At 36.8% G+C, this 21,389-nt stretch overlaps 2 protein-coding genes across 2 annotated transcripts in view; both read left to right on the forward strand.

The window, feature by feature from the left end:
- LOC6035854 (protein slit) overlaps positions 1–14,991 on the forward strand; it is a 338,062-nt gene extending 323,071 nt beyond the window's left edge. The window contains 14 exon segments of the mRNA XM_038258677.1: positions 5,062–5,203; positions 5,271–5,414; positions 5,511–5,726; positions 5,919–6,076; positions 6,148–6,301; positions 7,528–7,746; positions 7,808–7,879; positions 7,938–8,128; positions 8,131–8,305; positions 8,366–8,581; positions 12,553–14,071; positions 14,131–14,305; positions 14,564–14,706; positions 14,778–14,991. Coding sequence (XP_038114605.1) covers positions 5,062–5,203; positions 5,271–5,414; positions 5,511–5,726; positions 5,919–6,076; positions 6,148–6,301; positions 7,528–7,746; positions 7,808–7,879; positions 7,938–8,128; positions 8,131–8,305; positions 8,366–8,581; positions 12,553–14,071; positions 14,131–14,305; positions 14,564–14,706; positions 14,778–14,864 — 3,611 coding nt within the window. The 3' untranslated portion in view covers positions 14,865–14,991.
- On the forward strand, positions 14,989–18,347 carry LOC6035853 (probable serine/threonine-protein kinase DDB_G0288147; the record flags this gene model as incomplete). The annotated part of the gene is given in 4 exon segments (XM_001845917.2): positions 14,989–15,264; positions 15,267–15,366; positions 15,369–16,336; positions 16,339–18,347. Coding segments are annotated over 4 exon segments (1,860 nt in total), but the record flags the coding sequence as incomplete, so codon positions are not given.
- Between the last annotated feature and the right edge of the window lie 3,042 nt (positions 18,348–21,389).

Raw genomic sequence — 21,389 nt, forward strand, 5'->3', positions numbered from 1 at the left:
CTGATCCGTTTCCGGAAAATGGGGATCACAACAACAAATCGATGTATCAAGCTGTGAGGGGCCACTCGAACCGAATAACACACGTGAAACCTCAAGAGAGCGAGACCGAAAAGTGTGTGTGGGAAAATAAACCGAAACCAGAATTTTCACACAGCAACTCCAACATACACACTCATGAGTAAATTATTTCGGGTAAAAATAATGAAAATCATTAACTCCCCAATATCCGCCACGTGGTTGGATGTGGAAAGGCCTGAGGTGCGGACCTCAAGTGTGGATGTGGGTGTGGGTGCACAAACAGAGGCGTTATTTTCCCAGTAATTTGATTTTATTGATCGAACAGGACGTGCCGAGAGCACAATAATGGGATTGAGGACGAGCGAGAAACGGGGAACAGCCCATAGATAAGTGTACATATTAGAAGAATTTAGTTTTTTTCCAAAGTTTGAACAATTGATTAAATCTGAAAAAAATCATCAATAATATTTTTCTAGGTTAAGCTTAAACATTTTTGTTTGGCTTTTTTATTACAATCATAAACAACTTAATCAAAATATTGCTTTGAAACCACGAGCCTAAAGGACGTAGTAGACTATGACAAACGAACAAGCTTGCACTTTTCGTTTTTAAAAGTTTTCCAAACATGCACACTAATTCAGGGCAAACTTGCAAACAAATCAAAATGCATGCAGGATTACGTTTTTGCAAACAAATGCAGGCAAACAAACGAAGCAGGCAAACTGTCAAAAAGAGTATTTTTTTGCGAGGACACTTTGGAGGACCCAGAATATCCCAAAAGTGATCCACATAGCTCATAGTGTTGGCAAAGAGTCCCACGGACATCACTGAATATAAACCATAATCGGAAACTTGGTAGAATCTTGTTGTTACGGCGGTAGACTCCAAGATCTGTATTCCAGGGCACTTTGGAGGACCTAGATCATCCCAACGGAGATCCAAAGGGATCGAAGTTGTGTCAAATGGAAAAATCGTTGTTAGCTTGATTTTTATTCAAAATTTTCTGAAGTTTCCAAATTTCAGGTTTTCACGATGTTCTAGGTGGTCAAAAAGGCCACAACCACTCAAACCTTTTTTCCTAGGTAGAGAAACTCATAAACTACAACTTTGCTGAAGAATGTTGTGTTGTATGTTTTGAGCACTGTGTGATTTTATACAACCGAATTTCGGTATGGATCATATATGACCCATCAGGCCTGAAAGGGTTAAAAAAAATGTAAATGTTTGTTGGGGTGAGTGTTAATAATGGAAAGAAGTAGTAGAATGTGCGATGAAAAATGTTTTTTTGCAATTCCGTCGTGAAACTATTTACTTTTCCTGTCATTCTTGAACGACGAAATAGCCTACATTTCTGTACCAAAAATAACAGAATCGAATAGCAACACTTTTCAAAATAAATGTTGAAAAGTTCTACTTTTCAGCACTCAAATGGTTGCTGAAAAGTTGAACTTTTCAGCACTTCTTTTGAAAAGTAACACTTTTCAACATTTTTTTTAATTTATTGACAAAATACATGAAAATTTGACATAAAATTTCACTCAGTGTGTGTTTTTTGGAATTGCAAAAAAGGTTGCATGGAACTCGTTGCAAAACTTGATTTTTTCAGCACTCTTCGTATTTACCCAACTCGGTGAACCTCGTTGGATAAATCTACGACTCGTGCTGAAAAAATCCTCTTTTTGCAACTTGTTGCATGAACTACTATTTTCTTCTTCTTTTTCATTATTGTTTGTTTTGTTCTCTTTATATAGTTTTCGATAGAAACGATCCGAATTTTATTGAAACAAGTAAGTCTAATTGCTTGATTAAGTCCTTTCTATATCATTGATGATCAGAAGGCACGCCTGCGAATATGATATCCAACCGTTTTAATGAACGAAGCCCTTCTTACATCACCGTTGATCGGAAAGCATTCCGACGAAAAATTTCTGAAGAATCGAGGTCGAATTAATAATAACTGTAGCTTAGAAAGCTTCCTGCAAATTTATATTTATGGGACCTTTAAGTAAGAACAAAATTTCCCCTAGTGTGTACTGTCCAGAGTGGAGACTTAATTTGAATAGTGATTTGATTTTTATCAAGTGAAAGAACTTGAAATGTTTTTAATTTATTTTCTTAGGCCTTTTAAAGATTAAAAAAATATCTCATATTTTTAATAACAGATTTTAAAGAAAATAGAAGTCTAACCAACTGAAAACAATAAGAAATGCATTTTCCTGCGTTTGAAATTATATTTAGCATGTCTGGAATAAAAAGTTTTTTTTTTGCGGCGAAAAAAAAAATGTCTTCAATACTTAGATATTTTGAAAACTAATGATTGCAAAACAACTGGGCAGTTGTAAAATGCACTTTAAAACCCTTTTTTCATTCAAATGTTGAGACAATGGCTTGTTATCGCCTGAAGTAAATATAGTTGAAACTGAGATAAATATAAATTTAGTGACTTTTTGGTCATTTTTAAGGTTTTACATAATTTTCACAATTTCAGGAAATGGATAAGTTTCTTTTCTTGCACCAAATTATAATAATTAAATTCAAACACATAGAATGTTGCTATTAGCCGGGACCGTGGCCTGGGTTCGATCCCAGAAGGTCCCGGTGGCAAATTTTGAGACGAGATTTGTCTGATCACGCCTTCCGTCGGACGGGAAGTAAATGTTGGCCCCGGACTAACCTAAAAAAGGTTAGGTCGTTAGCTCAGTCCAGGTGTAGGAGTCGTCTCCCTGGGTCCTGTCCCGGTGGAGTCGCTGGTAGGCAGTTGGACTAACAATCCAAAGGTCGTCAGTTCGAATCCCGGGGTGGATGGAAGCTAAGGTATAAAAAGAGGTTTGCAATTGCCTCAACAATCAAGCCTTCGGATACCTAATTTTGAGTAGGAATCTCGCAATCGAGAACGCCAAGGCAATGCTGTAGAGCGAATAATTTGATTTTTTTGATTTTTAGAATGTTGCTATAATATGTCAAAATTTGATCTAAAGCTTAGTTATTTTTTAAATTCAGACAATCAATATTTATTTATTATTTCACAGCCTTAAGGGCCGGTCATAGAACTATTTTGAAAATACGTCGCGGGCCGAACGTTGGGCAGGCCTGATTTAAGCCCTTTAAAAATGTGAGCCCTGATTTAAAAAAATCTGAAAATATTTTTGAAAAGATTGAGTTTTGTTTTTAAACATTGTTAACATAGATCTAGTGTTTTTTCTCATAATAAATTTTCCCTGAAAGAGATCTCAGCTAGCGAAATCTTAACATAGAAATATGTACCCTCCCTGCAAAGGCTTATGATTTGATCTCAGTTGAAAGGTTCTCCAAAGTTCTGAATTGTTCGTGTTGTCGATACTCCCTAAAAACATTTTATGCAAAAATCATGATTTGGCCATTCTAAAACATAACATGGTCAAAACGAAACGTCAGCCATACTCTATAGCTCAGATTTTCGAATGTTTTCGTAGCATTTTTTGTGGAGACTTTTATGAAGTAGCTAATAATACAAAATGGTTTATTTCGACAAAAGGCATAGGTGGAAAAATTTTCATCCAATTCAAAATATAAAAATTAAAATTAGTATTTTTGTCGAAGTGTAAGAGAGCTGCTTATTGTGTTAATTAATTGTATAACATAGTTCAAGATTTCTAGTGAACAAAATTGTGACGAACTGCTGACAAGTCCCATTGTCTGTGATCGTTCGGGGAGCTGTGGGGGAAAACCGCGGAACCGGAAGCGGGCAATGCACGGCCTGCTCTCGCTCAAGCACGGAAGGTTCTGGTTATGGGTGAAAAATAAATTAACATTTGCATATTCATGAGTGTCACGTACATATCCGGATGGAAAATTATTGCCCGATCGATCTCGCTTGATTTTTTCCCCATTTTTCCCCTTTCATCCAGCCAGGGAGGAAGCGTGGAAGGAAATCAACTACCAGGGAGCCAGTTCAAGCGGAACTGACTCTGTGGACCATGTGGTCACCACTGGTCCCGTGTGGGTGTGTGTGCGTGTCACTTTTGGCGACCGAGTGGGGTGAAAATCTTTCCCAAACATGATCGTTTTTTTCTCTCTCGGCTGCTTGTTGCAGTTGCAGTGGTTTTGGCTTGGGAACAAAAAGTGTTATTATGCGGCTTTAATATTGTCCACCGAGTGTTAAGCCAACGATAACAAACAATGGAGATTGAGCGGTTTGTGTGTGTGTGCTCGTACGTGCGTGTCGGTGCTGACATAATAAAGGACGATAAATTGAAAGGTTTTTCGAATGAGTTGCAGTTTTTTTAATGAACTGAATATAGAATGATGGAAATTTTCACCGTTTTAATTCAAAATCAAAATATAAGATTTCAAAATGTAAAGTTAAAAATAACTTAATATAAATTTTGAATATATAAGGTGAACCGTCTTGCATAATATTTAATAGCTTCGATTTTAATTAATTCTCAATTGTGAATACTATTTCGAAACATAATGCTTTAAGGTACTCTGAAACTAATGTCTATCTTCTAATGAAAAGGAGGATTGTAAACCCGCTTTTCTAGTGTATTACAACACTTTTTCATTGGAATCATGAAATTATCATCAGGAATTTCAATTTTTCACATTTATGCGTAGGGTAAATTTTTGTCTGTTTGGCAGGTTAAGCACTCGCTCCTAACTCCATCCAAATTGCTGATTTTCACTATTTAAACTACTAATTTTGCTAAACTTTTTAATAGAAACTTGCTTGTTCACTTCTTATTGAGCTGTTATCACTCGATTTCAGTTGATAACGCTTTTAAATAGCTTTAATTGAATGTCAATGTTCTGACCTGCCAACATTAGAGGCACGCTGGAATTAGATGCTGTTCCCTACTTGGCAGATAACAACAGCTTTCGAATAAAAAATCAATCCACCTTTCAGAAGATTTTGAACCTTGCTGATGGTTCTTCACAAATCTGAACGTGATAAAGCTATAAATTGTTCCATCTTCATGCCAACACCTTCCAGCGCATTCCAATGCACATATCAATGGTTTCTGATTTTCTATTTCACACCTTTTTTTTCTCTTCCCCTCACAGGACTCACCGAGAACGCACCAATGGAATGCGGTGGCCGCAGCCTGTGCCCCCACCCGTGTCGGTGCGCCGACGGTATCGTGGACTGCCGCGAGAAGAGCCTGACCAGCGTTCCGGCCACGCTGCCCGAGGACACCACCGAGCTGTAAGTGGTTTGCCTTCTGTCGAGAAAAACTCGTGGGTTAATTGGAAAACCATTGCTGTTATTTCAGGCGATTGGAGCAAAACTACATTACGGAAATCCCACCGAAAGCGTTCGCGGCCCACCGGAGGCTCAAACGGATCGACCTCTCGAACAACAACATCTCCCGCGTGGCTTACGATGCCTTCAGTGGCCTCAAATCGCTCACTTCGCTGTAGGTTTCGTCCGGCTTTCATCCGTCCTACCCAGCATTATCATAAATAAATACCTTTATTATCCTTTATTCTTCCGCGCGGCTACCCCACGGCAGTGTCCTTTACGGAAATAAAATCAAGGATCTGCCGGCGAGTGTTTTCAAGGGATTAACGTCCCTGCAGCTGCTGTTGCTGAACGCGAACGAGATAACCTGCGTGCGGAAGGACGCCTTCAAGGATCTGCAGAATCTGAGCCTGCTCTCGCTGTACGATAACAACATCCAGACGCTGGCCAACGGCACGTTCGACGCGCTCAAGAGCATCCAAACTTTGTAAGTCAATGTTCCTTCGTAATCCGTTTATGTAAAACGGTTAGAATCCAATTTTCAATTTGTTTGCGATTGTTTAAATTTGTGCCGCGGTCGTCGCTACCTTTTGGCGACACTGCTGCCCTCGTCGCAACATCTGTGACTTTTCCCCCCACCCTAAAAACAAAACAAAATCCCGTTGTTCCCTTTTTACAGACACTTGGCACGTAATCCCTTCATTTGCGATTGTAATCTCCGGTGGCTCGGCGACTATTTGCATCAGAACCCGATTGAGACGAGTGGAGCCCGCTGCGACTCGCCGAAACGCATGCAAAGACGCCGCATCGAAGCGCTCAAGGATGAGAAATTCAAATGTAAATGACCGGGACATAATTGATTCAACGACACGGGGCACGCCTGAATTTATGCTTATTTGTTTGTTTAGGTACGGAAGATCACGCCAAAATCAAGTATGCCGGCGAGTGCCGCATGGATCAGGAGTGTCCGGCGGCGTGCTACTGCGACAGGACGACGGTGGACTGCTCGTCGCGCGGACTCAAGGAGATTCCGCGGGATATTCCGCTGTACACGACGGAGCTGTGAGTATTTTTATTTTTTGATTCATACGTTCACTTTGCCTAGAAGTGACGCCAAACCGAACCTACTCAGACGCGAGTAAAGGGGGCATCTGTCAGATTTGAGAGAATTTCCCTCATGGTACGTTCATTTAAGGGCTAGTTCCGCACTGAGTGCCGCACTCAGAGCTGCAGAAGTGTTTTTTTTTAAAGAAACTCGCGATAGTTCCGCATGATTTCATGTCTGAGTAGGTTCGGTTTTGGCGAAAACTGAGTGATTTTGAACGTGCGTGTTCCCTGCAGTTGCAGCAACACTAATTAAGGGAAATATACCCTTTCTAATCAAACACATATCTTCGTTATATGGAGAGTTCTATGCTCGATTCAAGCTCAAAAAATGATATTTAGGCTATAAACTTATCAGTAACAGCACCACCTCAAGTAAGCACGCAAATTTTTGCCATTTACTGGCTAAATAGATGAAATTTAATGCACTTTTGATCATAATTTCAATTTTGCGAGACCATTTCTCAACATTTTGTTGGCATACACTTCCAAGATGAGAGGTTAACTGCTTAACGAAAGTCGTCATCAATATCAAAGCGCTCAAGATATGAAATTGCTTCAACTACCGGCAACATGTTCTTTTGAACATTAGTGAGTCACTCTTTTGAAAAATAATCCTTAAACATGTAAATAATTAGCAAACTCCTTAAAAAACAAACGCGCCAAGTCTTTTGACGTTTGATTTTTGACTACCCATTCAATCGAAGGCTGAAGAAACCCGAGCGAGAAGCGAAGGCAAATAAAGAACAAAGGGTGGCTACCAACACCACCAGCAACGCCTGTTGGTGTGAGCCAGAAATACCAGGAAACTTTCTCTATAAATGCTAAAGCTACTTTTCGTGAGTGTTCGCTTAAAATTTCATCACAATTGGCAGCACTAAGCAGACCCACAAGAGCGCTGGAAGAAAAAAGAACTAAGCTGAAAATAGAAAAATGGGCGTGGCCCAATGGCATTCTCGTCTGATTAGAATACATTTGGGAAATATTTTTTTAAATGCTTGTAAAAGGAATAGAATCACTTTTAGTAAAAGTTAAAATCAACAAAATTGTTCACAAAAAGTTGCTCTACTCGTTGGTATACCTGGTTTAAAAAATTTCAGAAGCACTATTAGCTCATGATGTTTTGAAATTTGTAAGACTCAAAAATGGCTAAAACCAACTCAAATTCTCCCACCTTTATTCAGCCTCCTCAACGACAACGAGCTGAACCGCATCCGGTCGGACGGCCTGTTCGGACGGCTCCCCAACCTGGTCAAGCTGGATCTGCGCCGCAACCAGATCTCCGCCGTCGAACCGAACGCGTTCGAAGGTGCCACCAAGATCCAGGAGCTGTTCATCAGCGAGAACAAGATCCCCGAGGTGCACAACAAGATGTTCCTCGGACTGCACCAGCTCAAGACACTGTGAGTTCAACATGACGTGGTAGTTTGCTTCAGTTTTGTTAAATAAATTCTTGTTTTACAGATCATTGTACGATAACCTGATCACGTGCGTCATGCCCGGATCGTTCGAGTTCCTGTCTTCGCTGACTCAATTGTAAGATTGAAAGATTCTGTTGTAGAGAATCGATTGATAACATCCCATTTTCTCGCAGAAACCTCGCCTCGAACCCTTTCCGTTGCAATTGCCACCTCGGCTGGTTCTCGGATTGGCTCCGGAAGAAGCAACTGGGCGGACCGCCGGCTCGGTGCGCCTCCCCGGCCAAGGTTCGCGACGTGCCCGTCAAGGATCTGCCCCACTTTGAGTTCAAGTGCACCTCGGACGCCGACCAGGGCTGCCTGGGCGAAGGTACTGCCCGCCGTCCTGCACCTGCACCGGAACTGTGGTGCGCTGCTCGCGGAACAAGCTGAAGGAGATCCCGAAGAGCATTCCGTCGGAGACGACCGAGCTGTATCTGGAATCGAACGAAATCTCAATGATCCAAATGTCCCGGATCAGCCACCTGAAGGCGTTGACGCGACTGTAAGTTGGTTTTGGGTGGCGATTTGGAGTGTCATTTGACTGATTCTGGTTTTTCCGCAGAGACTTGAGCAACAACAAGATCAGCATGCTGTCGAACCACACGTTTGCCAATTTGTCCCGGCTGTCAACGCTCATCATCAGCTACAACAATCTGCAGTGCGTGCAGCAGTACGCGCTGGCCGGGTTGAAGAACCTGAAGGTGCTGTCGCTGCACGGTAACCACATCTCGATGATTCCGGACGGGTCGTTCGCGGATCTGCAGGCCATTACGCACATGTAAGTAAAGAAACAAGCGACGATTTGGTCTTTTAACATTATCGCAATTTTGGAGAAATAAGACAGAATTAAGTGATTACTGGCAACACTGTGTTTGATAGGTTTTGCATTATAAATATAGTAATTACCGAATCTACATTACATTATTGTCTTATGCAAGTAGAACAAACTTTTTGGTACCCTCAGCAAACGTCAATTTTAAGAATTTTAAGAATATTTAGAATTAATGCTTTAAAAAAGTTTTTTAAAAAATTTAAGAATTTTAAGAATTTTAAGAATAATAAGAATTTTAAAATTTTTAAAATTTTAAATTCAAGAATTTTAAAATTTTAAGAATTTTAAGAATTTTAAGAATTTTAAGAATTTTAAAATTTTAAGAATTTTAAGAATTTTAAAATTTTAAGAATTTTAAGAATTTTATGAATTTTAAAATTTTAAGAATTTTAAATTTTAAGAATTTTAAGAATTTTAAGAATTTTAAGAATTTTAAGAATTTTAAAATTTTAAGAATTTTAAGAATTTTAAGAATTTTAAAATTTTAAGAATTTTAAGAATTTAAGAATTTTAAAATTTTAAAATTTTAAAATTTTAAGAATTTTAAAATTTTAAGAATTTTAAGAATTTTAAGAATTTTAAAATTTTAAGAATTTTAAGAATTTTAAAATTTTAAAATTTTAAGAATTTTAAGAATTTTAAAATTTTAAGAATTTTAAGAATTTTAAAATTTTAAGAATTTTAAGAATTTTAAGAATTTTAAGAATTTTAAAATTTTAAGAATTTTAAAATTTAAAAATTTTAAAATTTTAAAATTTTAAAATTTTAAGAATTTTAAAATTTTAAAATTTTAAAATTTTAAAATTTTAAGAATTTTAAGAATTTTAAGAATTTTAAGAATTTTAAGAATTTTAAAATTTTAAAATTTAAGAATTTTAAAATTTTAAAAATTTTAAAATTTTAAAATTTTAAAATTTTAAGAATTTTAAGAATTTTAAGAATTTTAAAATTTTAAAATTTTAAAATTTTAAGAATTTTAAAATTTTAAGAATTTTAAAATTTTAAGAATTTTAAGAATTTTAAAATTTTAAAATTTTAAGAATTTTAAAATTTTAAGAATTTTAAGAATTTTAAAATTTTAAGAATTTTAAAATTTTAAAATTTTAAAATTTTAGAATTTTAAATTTTAAAATTTTAAAATTTTAAAATTTTAAGAATTTTAAGAATTTTAAGAATTTTAAAATTTTAAGAATTTTAAGAATTTTAAAATTTTAAAATTTTAAAATTTTAAAATTTTAAAATTTTAAGAATTTTAAGAATTTTAAAATTTTAAGAATTTTAAAATTTTAAGAATTTTAAAATTTTAAGAATTTTAAAATTTTAAAATTTTAAGAATTTTAAAATTTTAAGAATTTTAAAAATTTTAAAATTTTAAGAATTTTAAAATTTTAAGAATTTTAAGAATTTTAAAAATTTTAAAAATTTTAAGAATTTTAAAATTTTAAAATTTTAAAATTTTAAGAATTTTAAGAATTTTAAAATTTTAAAATTTTAAGAATTTTAAAATTTTAAAATTTTAAGAATTTTATGAATTTTAAGAATTTTAAAATTTTAAGAATTTTAAGAATTTTAAGAATTTTAAAATTTTAAGAATTCTAAATTTTAAATTTTAAGAATTTTAAGAATTTTAAAATTTTAAAATTTTAAGAATTTTAAGAATTTTAAAATTTTAAGAATTTTAAGAATTTTAAAATTTTAAGAATTTTAAAATTTTAAGAATTTTAAAATTTTAAGAATTTTAAGAATTTTAAAATTTTAAGAATTTTAAGAATTTTAAAATTTTAAGAATTTTAAAATTTTAAAATTTTAAGAATTTTAAAATTTTAAAATTTTAAAATTTTAAGAATTTTAAGAATTTTAAGAATTTTAAAATTTTAAGAATTTTAAAATTTTAAAAATTTAAGAATTTTTAGAATTTTAAAATTTTAAATTTTAAAATTTTAAGAATTTTAAGAATTTTAAAAATTTTAAAATTTTAAAATTTTAAAATTTTAAGAATTTTAAAATTTTAAATTTTAAGAATTTTAAAAATTTTAAGAATTTTAAGAATTTTAAAATTTTAAGAATTTTAAGAATTTTAAGAATTTTAAGAATTTTAAAATTTTAAGAATTTTAAAATTTTAAAATTTTAAGAAATTTAAGAATTTTAAGAAATTTAAAATTTTAAAATTTTAAAAAATTTAAAATTTTAAAAATTTCAAGAATTTTTAGAATTTTAAAAATTTAAGAATTTTAAGAATTTTAAGAATTTTAAAATTTTAAGAATTTTAAAATTTTAAAATTTTAAAATTTTAAAATTTTAAAATTTTAAGAATTTTAAAATTTTAAATTTTAAAATTTTAAGAATTTCAAGAATTTTAAAATTTTAAGAATTTTAAGAATTTTAAGAATTTTAAAATTTTAAGAATTTTAAAATTTTAAAATTTTAAAATTTTAAGAATTTTAAAATTTTAAAATTTTAAGAATTTTAAGAATTTTAAAATTTTAAAATTTTAAAATTTTAAAATTTTAAGAATTTTAAGAATTTTAAGAATTTTAAAATTTTAAGAATTTTAAGAATTTTAAAATTTTAAGAATTTTAAAATTTTAAAATTTTAAGAATTTTAAAATTTTAAAATTTTAAAATTTTAAGAATTTTAAGAATTTTAAAATTTTAAGAATTTTAAAATTTTAAGAATTTTAAAATTTTAAAATTTTAAGAATTTTAAAATTTTAAAAATTTTAAGAATTTTAAAATTTTAAGAATTTTAAAATTTTAAGAATTTTAAGAATTTTAAAATTTTAAGAATTTTAAAATTTTAAAATTTTAAAATTTTAAAATTTTAAGAATTTTAAAATTTTAAAATTTTAAGAATTTTAAAATTTTAAGAATTTTAAGAATTTTAAGAATTTTAAGAATTTTAAGAATTTTAAAATTTTAAGAATTTTAAAATTTTAAAATTTTAAGAATTTTAAATTTTAAAATTTTAAGAATTTTAAGAATTTTAAGAATTTTAAAATTTTAAATTTTAAAATTTTAAAATTTTAAAATTTTAAGAATTTTAAGAATTTTAAGAATTTTAAAATTTTAAGAATTTTAAAATTTTAAAATTTTAAAATTTTAAGAATTTTAAAATTTTAAGATTTTAAATTTTAAGAATTTTAAAATTTTAAGAATTTTAAAATTTTAAGAATTTTAAGAATTTTAAAATTTTAAGAATTTTAAATTTTAAGAATTTTAAAATTTTAAGAATTTTAAGAATTTTAAGAATTTTAAGAATTTTAAAATTTTAAAATTTTAAGAATTTTAAAATTTTAAGAATTTAAGAATTTTAAAATTTTAAGATTTTAAGAATTTTAAGAATTTTAAAATTTTAAGAATTTTAAAATTTTAAATTTTTAAGAATTTTAAGAATTTTAAGAATTTTAAGAATTTTAAAATTTTAAGATTAAAAGTTTAAGAATTTTAAAATTTTAAGAATTTTAAAATTTTAAAATTTTAAGATTTTAAGATTTTTAATATTTTAAAATTTTAAAATTTTAAGAATTTTAAGAATTTTAAAATTTTAAGAATTTTAATTTTAAAATTTTAAGAATTTTAAGAATTTAAAAATTTTAAAAATTTTAAAATTTTAAGAATTTTAAAATTTTAAGAATTTTAAGAATTTTAAGAATTTTAAAATTTTAAGATTTTAAGAATTTTAAGAATTTTAAGAATTTTAAGAATTTTAAAGAATTTTAAAATTTTAAGAATTTTAAGAATTTTAAGAATTTTAGAAATTTTAAGAATTTTAAGAATTTCAAAATTCTGGATTTCGGACTTGTCAGTGTTGCTAGTTTTGTTGTTTTGATATCATCAAATAAACTGTTTTTTTTTTTCAAATTGGCGATTTCCTAGTCAAAATGATCATATCTAAATGTTTCTCCTCTTCCAACAGCGCCCTCGGCAGCAACCCGCTGTACTGCGACTGCTCGCTCAAGTGGCTCTCCGAGTGGGTCAAGCGGGACTACGTCGAGCCGGGAATCGCCCGTTGCGCGGAGCCGGACGCGATGAAGGACAAGCTGGTTCTTTCGACACCGGCCGCGCAGTTTGTGTGCAAGGGGAAGGTCAGCAACGAAATCCTATCCAAGTGTGACGCGTGCTACACCTTCCCGTGCAAGAACAACGCCGTGTGCAAGGCCCTGCCGGAGCGCCAGTACGAGTGCCAGTGTCCGCCCGGGTACCACGGAGCGCACTGCGAGTTCATGATCGATGCTTGTTACGGGAATCCGTGCAGGAATAACGGCACGTGTACGGTGATGGAGGAGGGACGGTTCAGCTGTCAGTGTATGTCTGGGTATTCAGGGGCTAGATGTGAGATCAACATCGATGACTGTACTGGGCACAAGTGTTTGAACAATGCTACCTGCGTTGATGGGGTAAACTCGTACAGCTGTGGATGTCTGCCGGGTTACACGGGTCCGTACTGTGAGTCTAAGATTGAGTTCTGTGGACCGGACTTTAACCCGTGTCAGAATGGAGCGAAGTGCGTGGACCATTCGACGCACTACAGCTGCGAGTGTGTTCCGGGCTATCGAGGCATCAATTGTACGGATAACATTGACGATTGCGTGAATCACATGTGCCAGAACGGTGGAACGTGCCTCGACGGCATCAACGACTACGTGTGCAAGTGTCCGTCGGAGTTTACGGGTAAATTCTGCGAAGGAACTCCGATGGTCGCAATGTTGTACCCTCAGACGTCTCCGTGTCAGCAGCACGAGTGCAAGTTTGGAGTTTGCTTTCAGCCGAATCCTTCTAGCGCGGACTATATCTGCAAATGCGCTCCGGGCTATTCCGGCAAGCGCTGTGAATACCTTACAAGTTTAACGTTCCTGCACAATAACTCCTTCGTCGAGTTGGAACCGCTGCGAACAAAGCCGGAAGCGAACGTGACCATTGTCTTCAGCAGCACGCAACAGAACGGAGTCCTAATGTACGACGGAAACAACGAACACTTGGCCGTTGAACTGTTCAACGGCCGCATCCGGGTCAGCTACGACGTCGGCAACTACCCGGTCTCAACCATGTACAGCTTCGAGATGGTCGCCGATGGGAAGTACCACATGGTTGAGCTGCTCGCGATCAAGAAGAACTTTACGCTGCGCGTCGATCGTGGCCTCGCCCGCTCGATCATCAACGAGGGCTCCAAGGACTTCCTGAAGCTGACGACGCCGCTGTACCTGGGTGGTCTGGCGCCCGAACCGGGCCAGCAGGCGTACAAGCTGTGGCATCTGCGCAACCTGACCAGCTTCAAGGGCTGCATGAAAGAGGTGTGGATCAACCACAAGCAGGTGGACTTCCTGAACGCGGCCCGCCAGCAGAAGGTGACACCCGGCTGCGCCCTGCTGGACGCCGAAAGCGAGGGCGAGGTCGAGGACGACTTTATGCAGGAGACGCCGATGATACTGAGAGAGGTGGGTGATTAGTCGATTTGACGGTTGGGCTGTAATTCTGAACTTCTTTTTATTCACAGGTCGACCCGTGCGAGAACCACCAGTGCAAGCGCGGTGGCAAGTGCATACCGAACGGCAAGGGTGGCTACTCGTGCAAGTGTAAGAACGGTGCCAAGGGCAAATTCTGCGACCAAGGTGAGGGCTCGGTCTCGGTGGTCGTCGACGAGGACCTCCCCTTCAAAGCTCCCTCTTCCGGTATAGCAAAATTTTTCTCGGATTTTTTTTCTCTATTTTGGCTGGTAGTTTTGGTGGGAAGGGACATTCTTGCAGTTTGTTGATCTGCGCTTGAACGTTTCTTCCGGTTGCATGGATTGGTAACTCGAACTCGAATCAAAGCTCCGACGGAACGGAAGAGTTGAACTTTTGCATGCTTGTAGATTAGATTTTCCTTAAACTGGTTTTTTTCTAGCGTGATGTGTGATCGTCAACTAATCGTGGCTTCTTGTTGTTTAGGGTCCTCGACTTGTCGCAAGGAGCAAGTGCGAGAGTACTACACGGAGAATGAGTGTCGATCGCGGCAACCGCTCAAGTACGCCAAGTGCGTGGGCGGTTGCGGAAACCAGTGTTGCACGGCCAAGATCGTACGAAGGAGAAAAGTGAGTTTAATTTTGGGTGAGCGTTGATGTGTTGTAGAGTATTCTAATCGGGGGTTCTTTCATCCAACCAGGTACGCATGGTGTGCAGCAACAATACCAAATACATCAAGCACCTCGATATCGTGCGCAAATGCCAATGTACAAAGAAATGCTACTGACTGCAAGACGCGACTACCCAAACAACATCAACAACAGCAACACCATTAGCAGCAGTGCAAGTAGCAGGATTCGATAGCGTAGGATTAGGTTCATCTAGGTTAAGTGTAATTAGCGATAGGTTAGGGCGAGGAAAATGCCAGCGAAGAGCGGAGGAGTGATGATAATACGTGGGTCAATTTCGAGACCGACTTTGACGAGGACGAGATGATGCAGAATGATGATGCGGGAGCGGTCGCGGTTGCGACCGAGGAGCCGCTGGACGACTTCCAGAAGCTGATGAAACAGCTGGAACAGATGAAGGCAAAGCCTCTGTTTACGAAGGAGGAAGAGCAGGAGGTGAAGGAGGACGATCAGCTGTTTGACGACGATGATTACGAGGACGTCGACTCGTTAAGCAGAAGCAACAGCAACAGCGGGATGAGGAAAGCAAGCGGAAGCTTTTCGACGACGATGATGACGACTATTACGATGATTACAGCGATGAGGAGGTGGACAGTAAAAGGATAAAGTGGAGGCAAAGTCGTCCACGGACAGTAAGAATGTGATGCAGGATTTCATCAAGGGAAAGACGGCGTCACATCGGTTCAAATCGCGCTTTGACGACTTTGCGGACGACGGCGATGAGTTACTGTCGTCTGGCAATCGCAAGCTGCGCAAGAACGACTCGATCAAGGTGATCTCCACCCCGAACGGGAAGGTAGGAATTGTGTACAAAGTGGAACCGAAGGCGCCCGAAGACGACAAAGCGAAGAAGAGTAGCGAGAGTCAGAGCGGGACGCCCGAGGTTCAGCAGAAAATTACGCCGGTCATAACGGCCGACGGCAAGGTGGCTCTCCTGTACCGTGGTGCCTCGGATAACAGCGAAACCTTCCGAAACAAGTACGAGCCCATTACCAATAAGGACATTCTGACACAACTGATCGACAATAATAGCAACAACAAGAGTACTTTTAGTAGCAGTAGCGGTAACGCTAACAACAGTATTAAAAATATTACCACTTTGAATAGTATTTATAGTAGTAATTACGATAGTTATGATAGTTTTAATAGAAACAGCAACAATGTGATCATAGACCCGGCAACGATCGAATCTGATTCGGTCGAAGGCTCAATAAACCATAGACAGCTCGCGAACGGCGCAGAACCGCAAGCGACGCCATCCGCCGAGGTGGTGAACCCAAGTACTTTTACTACTACTGCCACTACAACTACTACCACTATTGTTGCTGCTACCAGCATCACAACCACAACAACGACAACGGCGTGGGAAGACACGCACCCGGACGAGAACGAAGGGCTTCTGCAGGAACGCGGTGGGGAGAACACCCTCCTCATCAATCGTCCCCTGTCGGAAGTGTTAGGCATTAAGAAAAACCTGTACCTAGATACTAGCGTCAAGATACCAAATATCGAAACTTCAACCCACAAAATGCGGATAACGAACAACAACAATCTGCTGTCCTCACTGCTGAACAGCATCAACGGTACCAGCGAAGCTGCCAACAACACCGGCAACGCCAACAACCGCATCATCAGCAACTACGTGAGCAAAACTTCCGCAACAACGCCAACGTCGAGTATGAAGATCGCCTCTCCCTCGGTGACCGCGGTGGCTACAGTGTGAACGGGTTCAGCCGATCTCGATTTTACATCAACCGACGAACCACGCCAGCACTCCCACCGCGAGTCATCAAAGAAGAAAGCGACGAAGAGTGGGCCACCAACGGGGACGACAACTCCGTACCGGAGGTGATCAACCTCGCCATCATCCCCGCGTTCGAGCACGAGATCGACGAAAAGTACATCCGAGCGCAGCACGGCGACGACCACCACCGGCGCCATCGGCATCACTACGCCAACGGGGGCCACCCGAAGACGGTGCACTGTGCGATGCAGGCCATGGTCTCGTGCGTCGTGCTCAGGACGTTCTTTGGCATCGCGGGTGCGTTCTTCCGGACGAGGGTGCTCGACCGCGTGCTGAATTGGTAAAATTTGTCTGGTATTCAATCGACGGCGAGATCGCGATTGAATACCAACCCTCACAACAACAGTGCCAGCTTAAACCTGGTGAGCTTAATCCTAACCACGTAAGATACAAACAGTGACTGTATGTGTTGAATGTCGTAGTTCACAGATGGAACTAGAGAGATTACGTGTGTCAAACAGACTGGACCCCCGTAGATATCATCATTCGTCGTCGCTGACGCATTTCCCCTTCGAACGTTGAATGTATAAATAACAAATAATACGAGAGTGTCTAACCAACAGTTTCCAGCCCCCCAAAACGACGACGAAACTTCTGCTTCTGTTATTTCATTGTCGAAATCGGAACGAGAAACAAAAGTGGTTATTTTAATGGGAACGCAATTGTTATATAGGTAGAATTAACAAAAAAACTAATTTATTGGAGCAAAAACAACCATACAAAAAATCGTCACTTATGTCAATAGTTGTAACATATTTTTGTAAATCTTACTTGCCACACAGAAAAAACAAACACACAATTGGACGTTGCATTTGACAATTGTACACCGAATCCATAATCAGAAACGAACAAAACTATGATTAAAATGCTAATGGGAAAACAAACAAAAAGGGTAGTCGCGGAATCGTTATTTTTTTGAAAACAAGTCAATGAGAGTAGAAATTGAACGAGCATTTATTTAACTGATAGAAAGTATGGATAGAAAACTGTTTTTTAAAACACGCAAGGTGAAATAGCAGAAACACAGGAACGTGTCGTTGCAAAAACAGCAAACATTTCGGTAACGCGTCGAAAGAACGAACAAACAAAAAACTGTAAATTTTGCCTTTTTAAACGAATAACATTTGATAGAAACGAAAGATCATTCAAAGATTAATGCAAATGAAGAGAAGAAAAAACGAAGGTGAACTAAAATTATCATATAAATATTTTTTAAAAGCGCTGAAAGTACGAGCAAGCAAGCATATAAATTGGAAAGTATATTTTATTAAACTGTGCGAAATTGTAGCTAAAGAAGGATCCTGTTGATTAGTTTTGGCAGAGAGTATTTATTATCACGATAATCCTGATTTTATTTCATACACACCTAAGAATCCCTATACTCAAATCTAAAACAAGAAAAAACAACAGTGGTGTCTCCTAATGTAACCCGTAGACTATGTGACGAACGTTACACAAACAAGCATGGTAAACGAAGTTAGCAACTAAGCAAAACAAGGCAAACACTGTATCTTTTAATCGAATATACTCAGATGTATTTCTACCGACGTGCGTACACTCACACAAACACTCACACACACTATTCAACAAACTTCACTATTCTTGTATCCTTTATAAACCACATCGCTCATAATCATTTCCCTCCTCCTCCTAGCGCAAAACCAAACGCAAATCATAGAAACAAAAGTCAAGCATGGATCGAATATAAACTACAGAACAACAACACCGAAAACAGTACGGTCTATCTGAAAGAAAGAAAGAAATAAATAAAAAAAAACAAAACAAACGAAGGCAGTTACTTTTTAAGTCGGTTTAGCAATCTTTTCTTTTGAGATTTCACCCACAACTTCTCGACTGCTATGAATGTTGCCATTTATAAACAAAAATATATTACATATTTTCCTTTTGAATTTCACGATTGAGCTTTATGTTAACCTGTATTGTTACAAATGTATGAGATAACTGAATTTTTCTCTTTTAAATTATCAAAATAAAAAAAAGCTGGATTTTATTTTATTTACTCATGTATTATAGGTACTAGCAGCTAAAATATACTGTCTTATACAGAAACTTTACTCAAGTGGTGATTGTTTACTAAATCCGAAATAATTCCATCATAATTTCAGCGGAAATCTCCATCTCTCCGTCTAACTTTTCCCCCTCACTGAAAGAAAGGCCCATAGCAATATCACATGTTTTACACATGAATCTGCCCCATACCACTTTGCATGTGAATGTCATGTGTAAATCACATAGATAATTTTCATCGCGCTACATGTTAAAACCAAATGAAATTCACGTTAGTTTCATGTGTCGTTTCACGTGATATTCATAAGAAATGCTTATGAAAATGAAATGGATTTCACATTTAAACCAAATGTTTTTCATTTGCTTTTCAAGTGAAGATTTTAGGTAACCTTTTTTTATTTTTATTTATTTATGTTTTGAAAAAAAATGCATTTTGCTATTCATTAGTTTTCCATTTATTTCTTAATATACACATACACTTCACTTTTTCATTCACACTTCACACAAAAAAATGCTCTCTGCAAGAGCACCGGGACTCTCACGGGTCTCCTTGGACATTTCTGGATCCTAGTTGACCATCATAATCATGCCTCGATGGGGGTCAGTCATCATCCCCAGAAAAAATCTTAGGCAGGTACTTCAAAATTTTTGAGTCAGCGGTGGCGAAAAGCAGACGGTGATTCCCTGGAAATACGATTAAAAAAATGGTCAGGCATAAATTTTTGTCCAAAGAAATATTTAGAAAATACTTACCATAGTTTTAGAAATAATCCTGCCACATTTTTGCGAAAAAAACCTCTTTTCTGGCGAATAATCAAATTTAAACGCGGGAGCTCTGGCTCAGATTTAACGTGAGTGGCCATCTTCACTAAGACTATTTTTTCATTTCGAACTTCAAAATCAAAACATTCGATAGTAACGTGAAATTCACTTGAAACCTGAAGGAAAAGTCAATTGGGGTGAATCGAAGTGCAATTCACGTGAATCTGGGATGAAAATCCCATGGAAAAAGAGTGGATCAAGATGGGTGTAGCTGACGCGGTTTTCACGTGCATTTATAATGAAAGTCATGTCTAAACCAAAGGAAAAGCATGTTAATTCATTGTGTTAGTTTTTGGATTAGTTCACGTGAAAAAGCATGTGAACTTGCTGTGTTGGGTTTTTTCAGTGCTAATTTTTGAAATTCAAGCAAAACAATGTAAATGGGCCTATGTTGAAGTGTAAACAAAGAGTCTATCCTGCTCTCGGCTTCGGCTTTGTTGCTATGCTTTGCTAGAATTGTGTATTTTTTATCAGTTCTAACCAAAACTGTAGTTTCAGAGAAAAAAAAACAATCAAATGTAGTACTATGTCTGGAAACTCATTAAATTGTTTCATCAAGTCTGATTGCAAAATGATTATAAATAGGAATGATGAATTGCAGGCCAAGGGTGCATGATACTGATGATACTCGTCGGTTGACACACCTAGGCGAGGAACATCCCGGAAGAAGCCCAACTACATCCGTAGTGCTGTTTGGACAAAACAGCATGGCTCTGGTTCCTTGCAAGTGTCCTATTTTTTTACCTCCACGTTGGCTTGGTTTAGTCATCATGATGACAAGGTGTAACCTAGCTGGTGGCCTGTGGAAACGACTCGTAAACCTTTGACCAGCGAGGGTCAGAGTAGAGACGGCTAGAAGAAAGGGGCGCGTCAATGTGGGAAAGGGAAGTAATTTGTGATTGTGGACGGTATTGTTTTGATTCGCAGTATGTTGAGTCAACTGCTGTGGATGTACCTGAGCATCGCAGAACGGGGTTTCTCTACTTTCCATTTCAGCTAACAGCTATTTATTTTTTTTCACTGATTTTCTAAATCGGCTTCTGTTTACTATCCTTCTTTTGATTTCGATTTTACTTATTTGATTCTCTTATTTCTCAACGCTTTTCCACTCTATTTTACCAATTGATGCTGCTGTAACAAACTGTCTGCTTTCCCTTAATTTGGCAGCGATGTCAATTTTGTTTATCATGAGCCTATTCTTTATTTATCTATTTGAATAATTTCTCATCTTCCCTGTAAATTGCCCTCAATACAATCTAAGCTTGTTTGTTAACTTCTTTATCTACTTAATAAATTACTATCTTTCTTTTACTATTGATTCTTTACATAGTATATTTCCATCACTGTCCTTTGTAACTTACGGGTTGCTCCGACTCATAAATGTCGTTGAGACCTTCTGACCACAAGTGCCTCAAGGTCGGCACGCCTCTAGATCAAGTCGCGGGTAGCTTGGGGAATGCTGGGATACCAATGGAAACTCCAGTGTGTGCGGGTCAGAAACACACTTTATTTCTCCTTCTTCTACAGTGCTTTATTCCTCCCACTTTCTTAATTCTACACTGACCTGACCTTTCACTTCTTCTTCTTCTCCTCTCTTCGGGGCCCCGTCGTCGACCGCAGCACTCCAGCGACGCCGGTACTTCACCTTCCGCTTCCTGCTCTCCTCTCCTTCCGCTTCAACCTCTTCTCTCACTTCTGCTACCAACTCTCTTTCTCTTGGCGTACGGCTAGGCCGTTCGTCCTCGCGCGGGGTGTTACTGGCGCTCCGGCGCGATCGTCGATGGACCCGTTAAGCGGCTCGTCCTGTCCTCCGCCACCGATGGTTACGGCAGTGGCCTTCGGATTACCGTCGAGGGTATCCGGACTCCCGGACTAAGGAACAGGTACGAGCTGTTTGGCTTCTGCGGCGACTCGGATGTAGCGCGAGTCTCCGGATGATGCACTTGGCCGTAATGGCTATGCCAAAGCA

This window comes from Culex quinquefasciatus, chromosome 3, assembly GCF_015732765.1.
Source record: "Culex quinquefasciatus strain JHB chromosome 3, VPISU_Cqui_1.0_pri_paternal, whole genome shotgun sequence".
Classification (NCBI taxonomy): domain Eukaryota; kingdom Metazoa; phylum Arthropoda; class Insecta; order Diptera; family Culicidae; genus Culex; species Culex quinquefasciatus.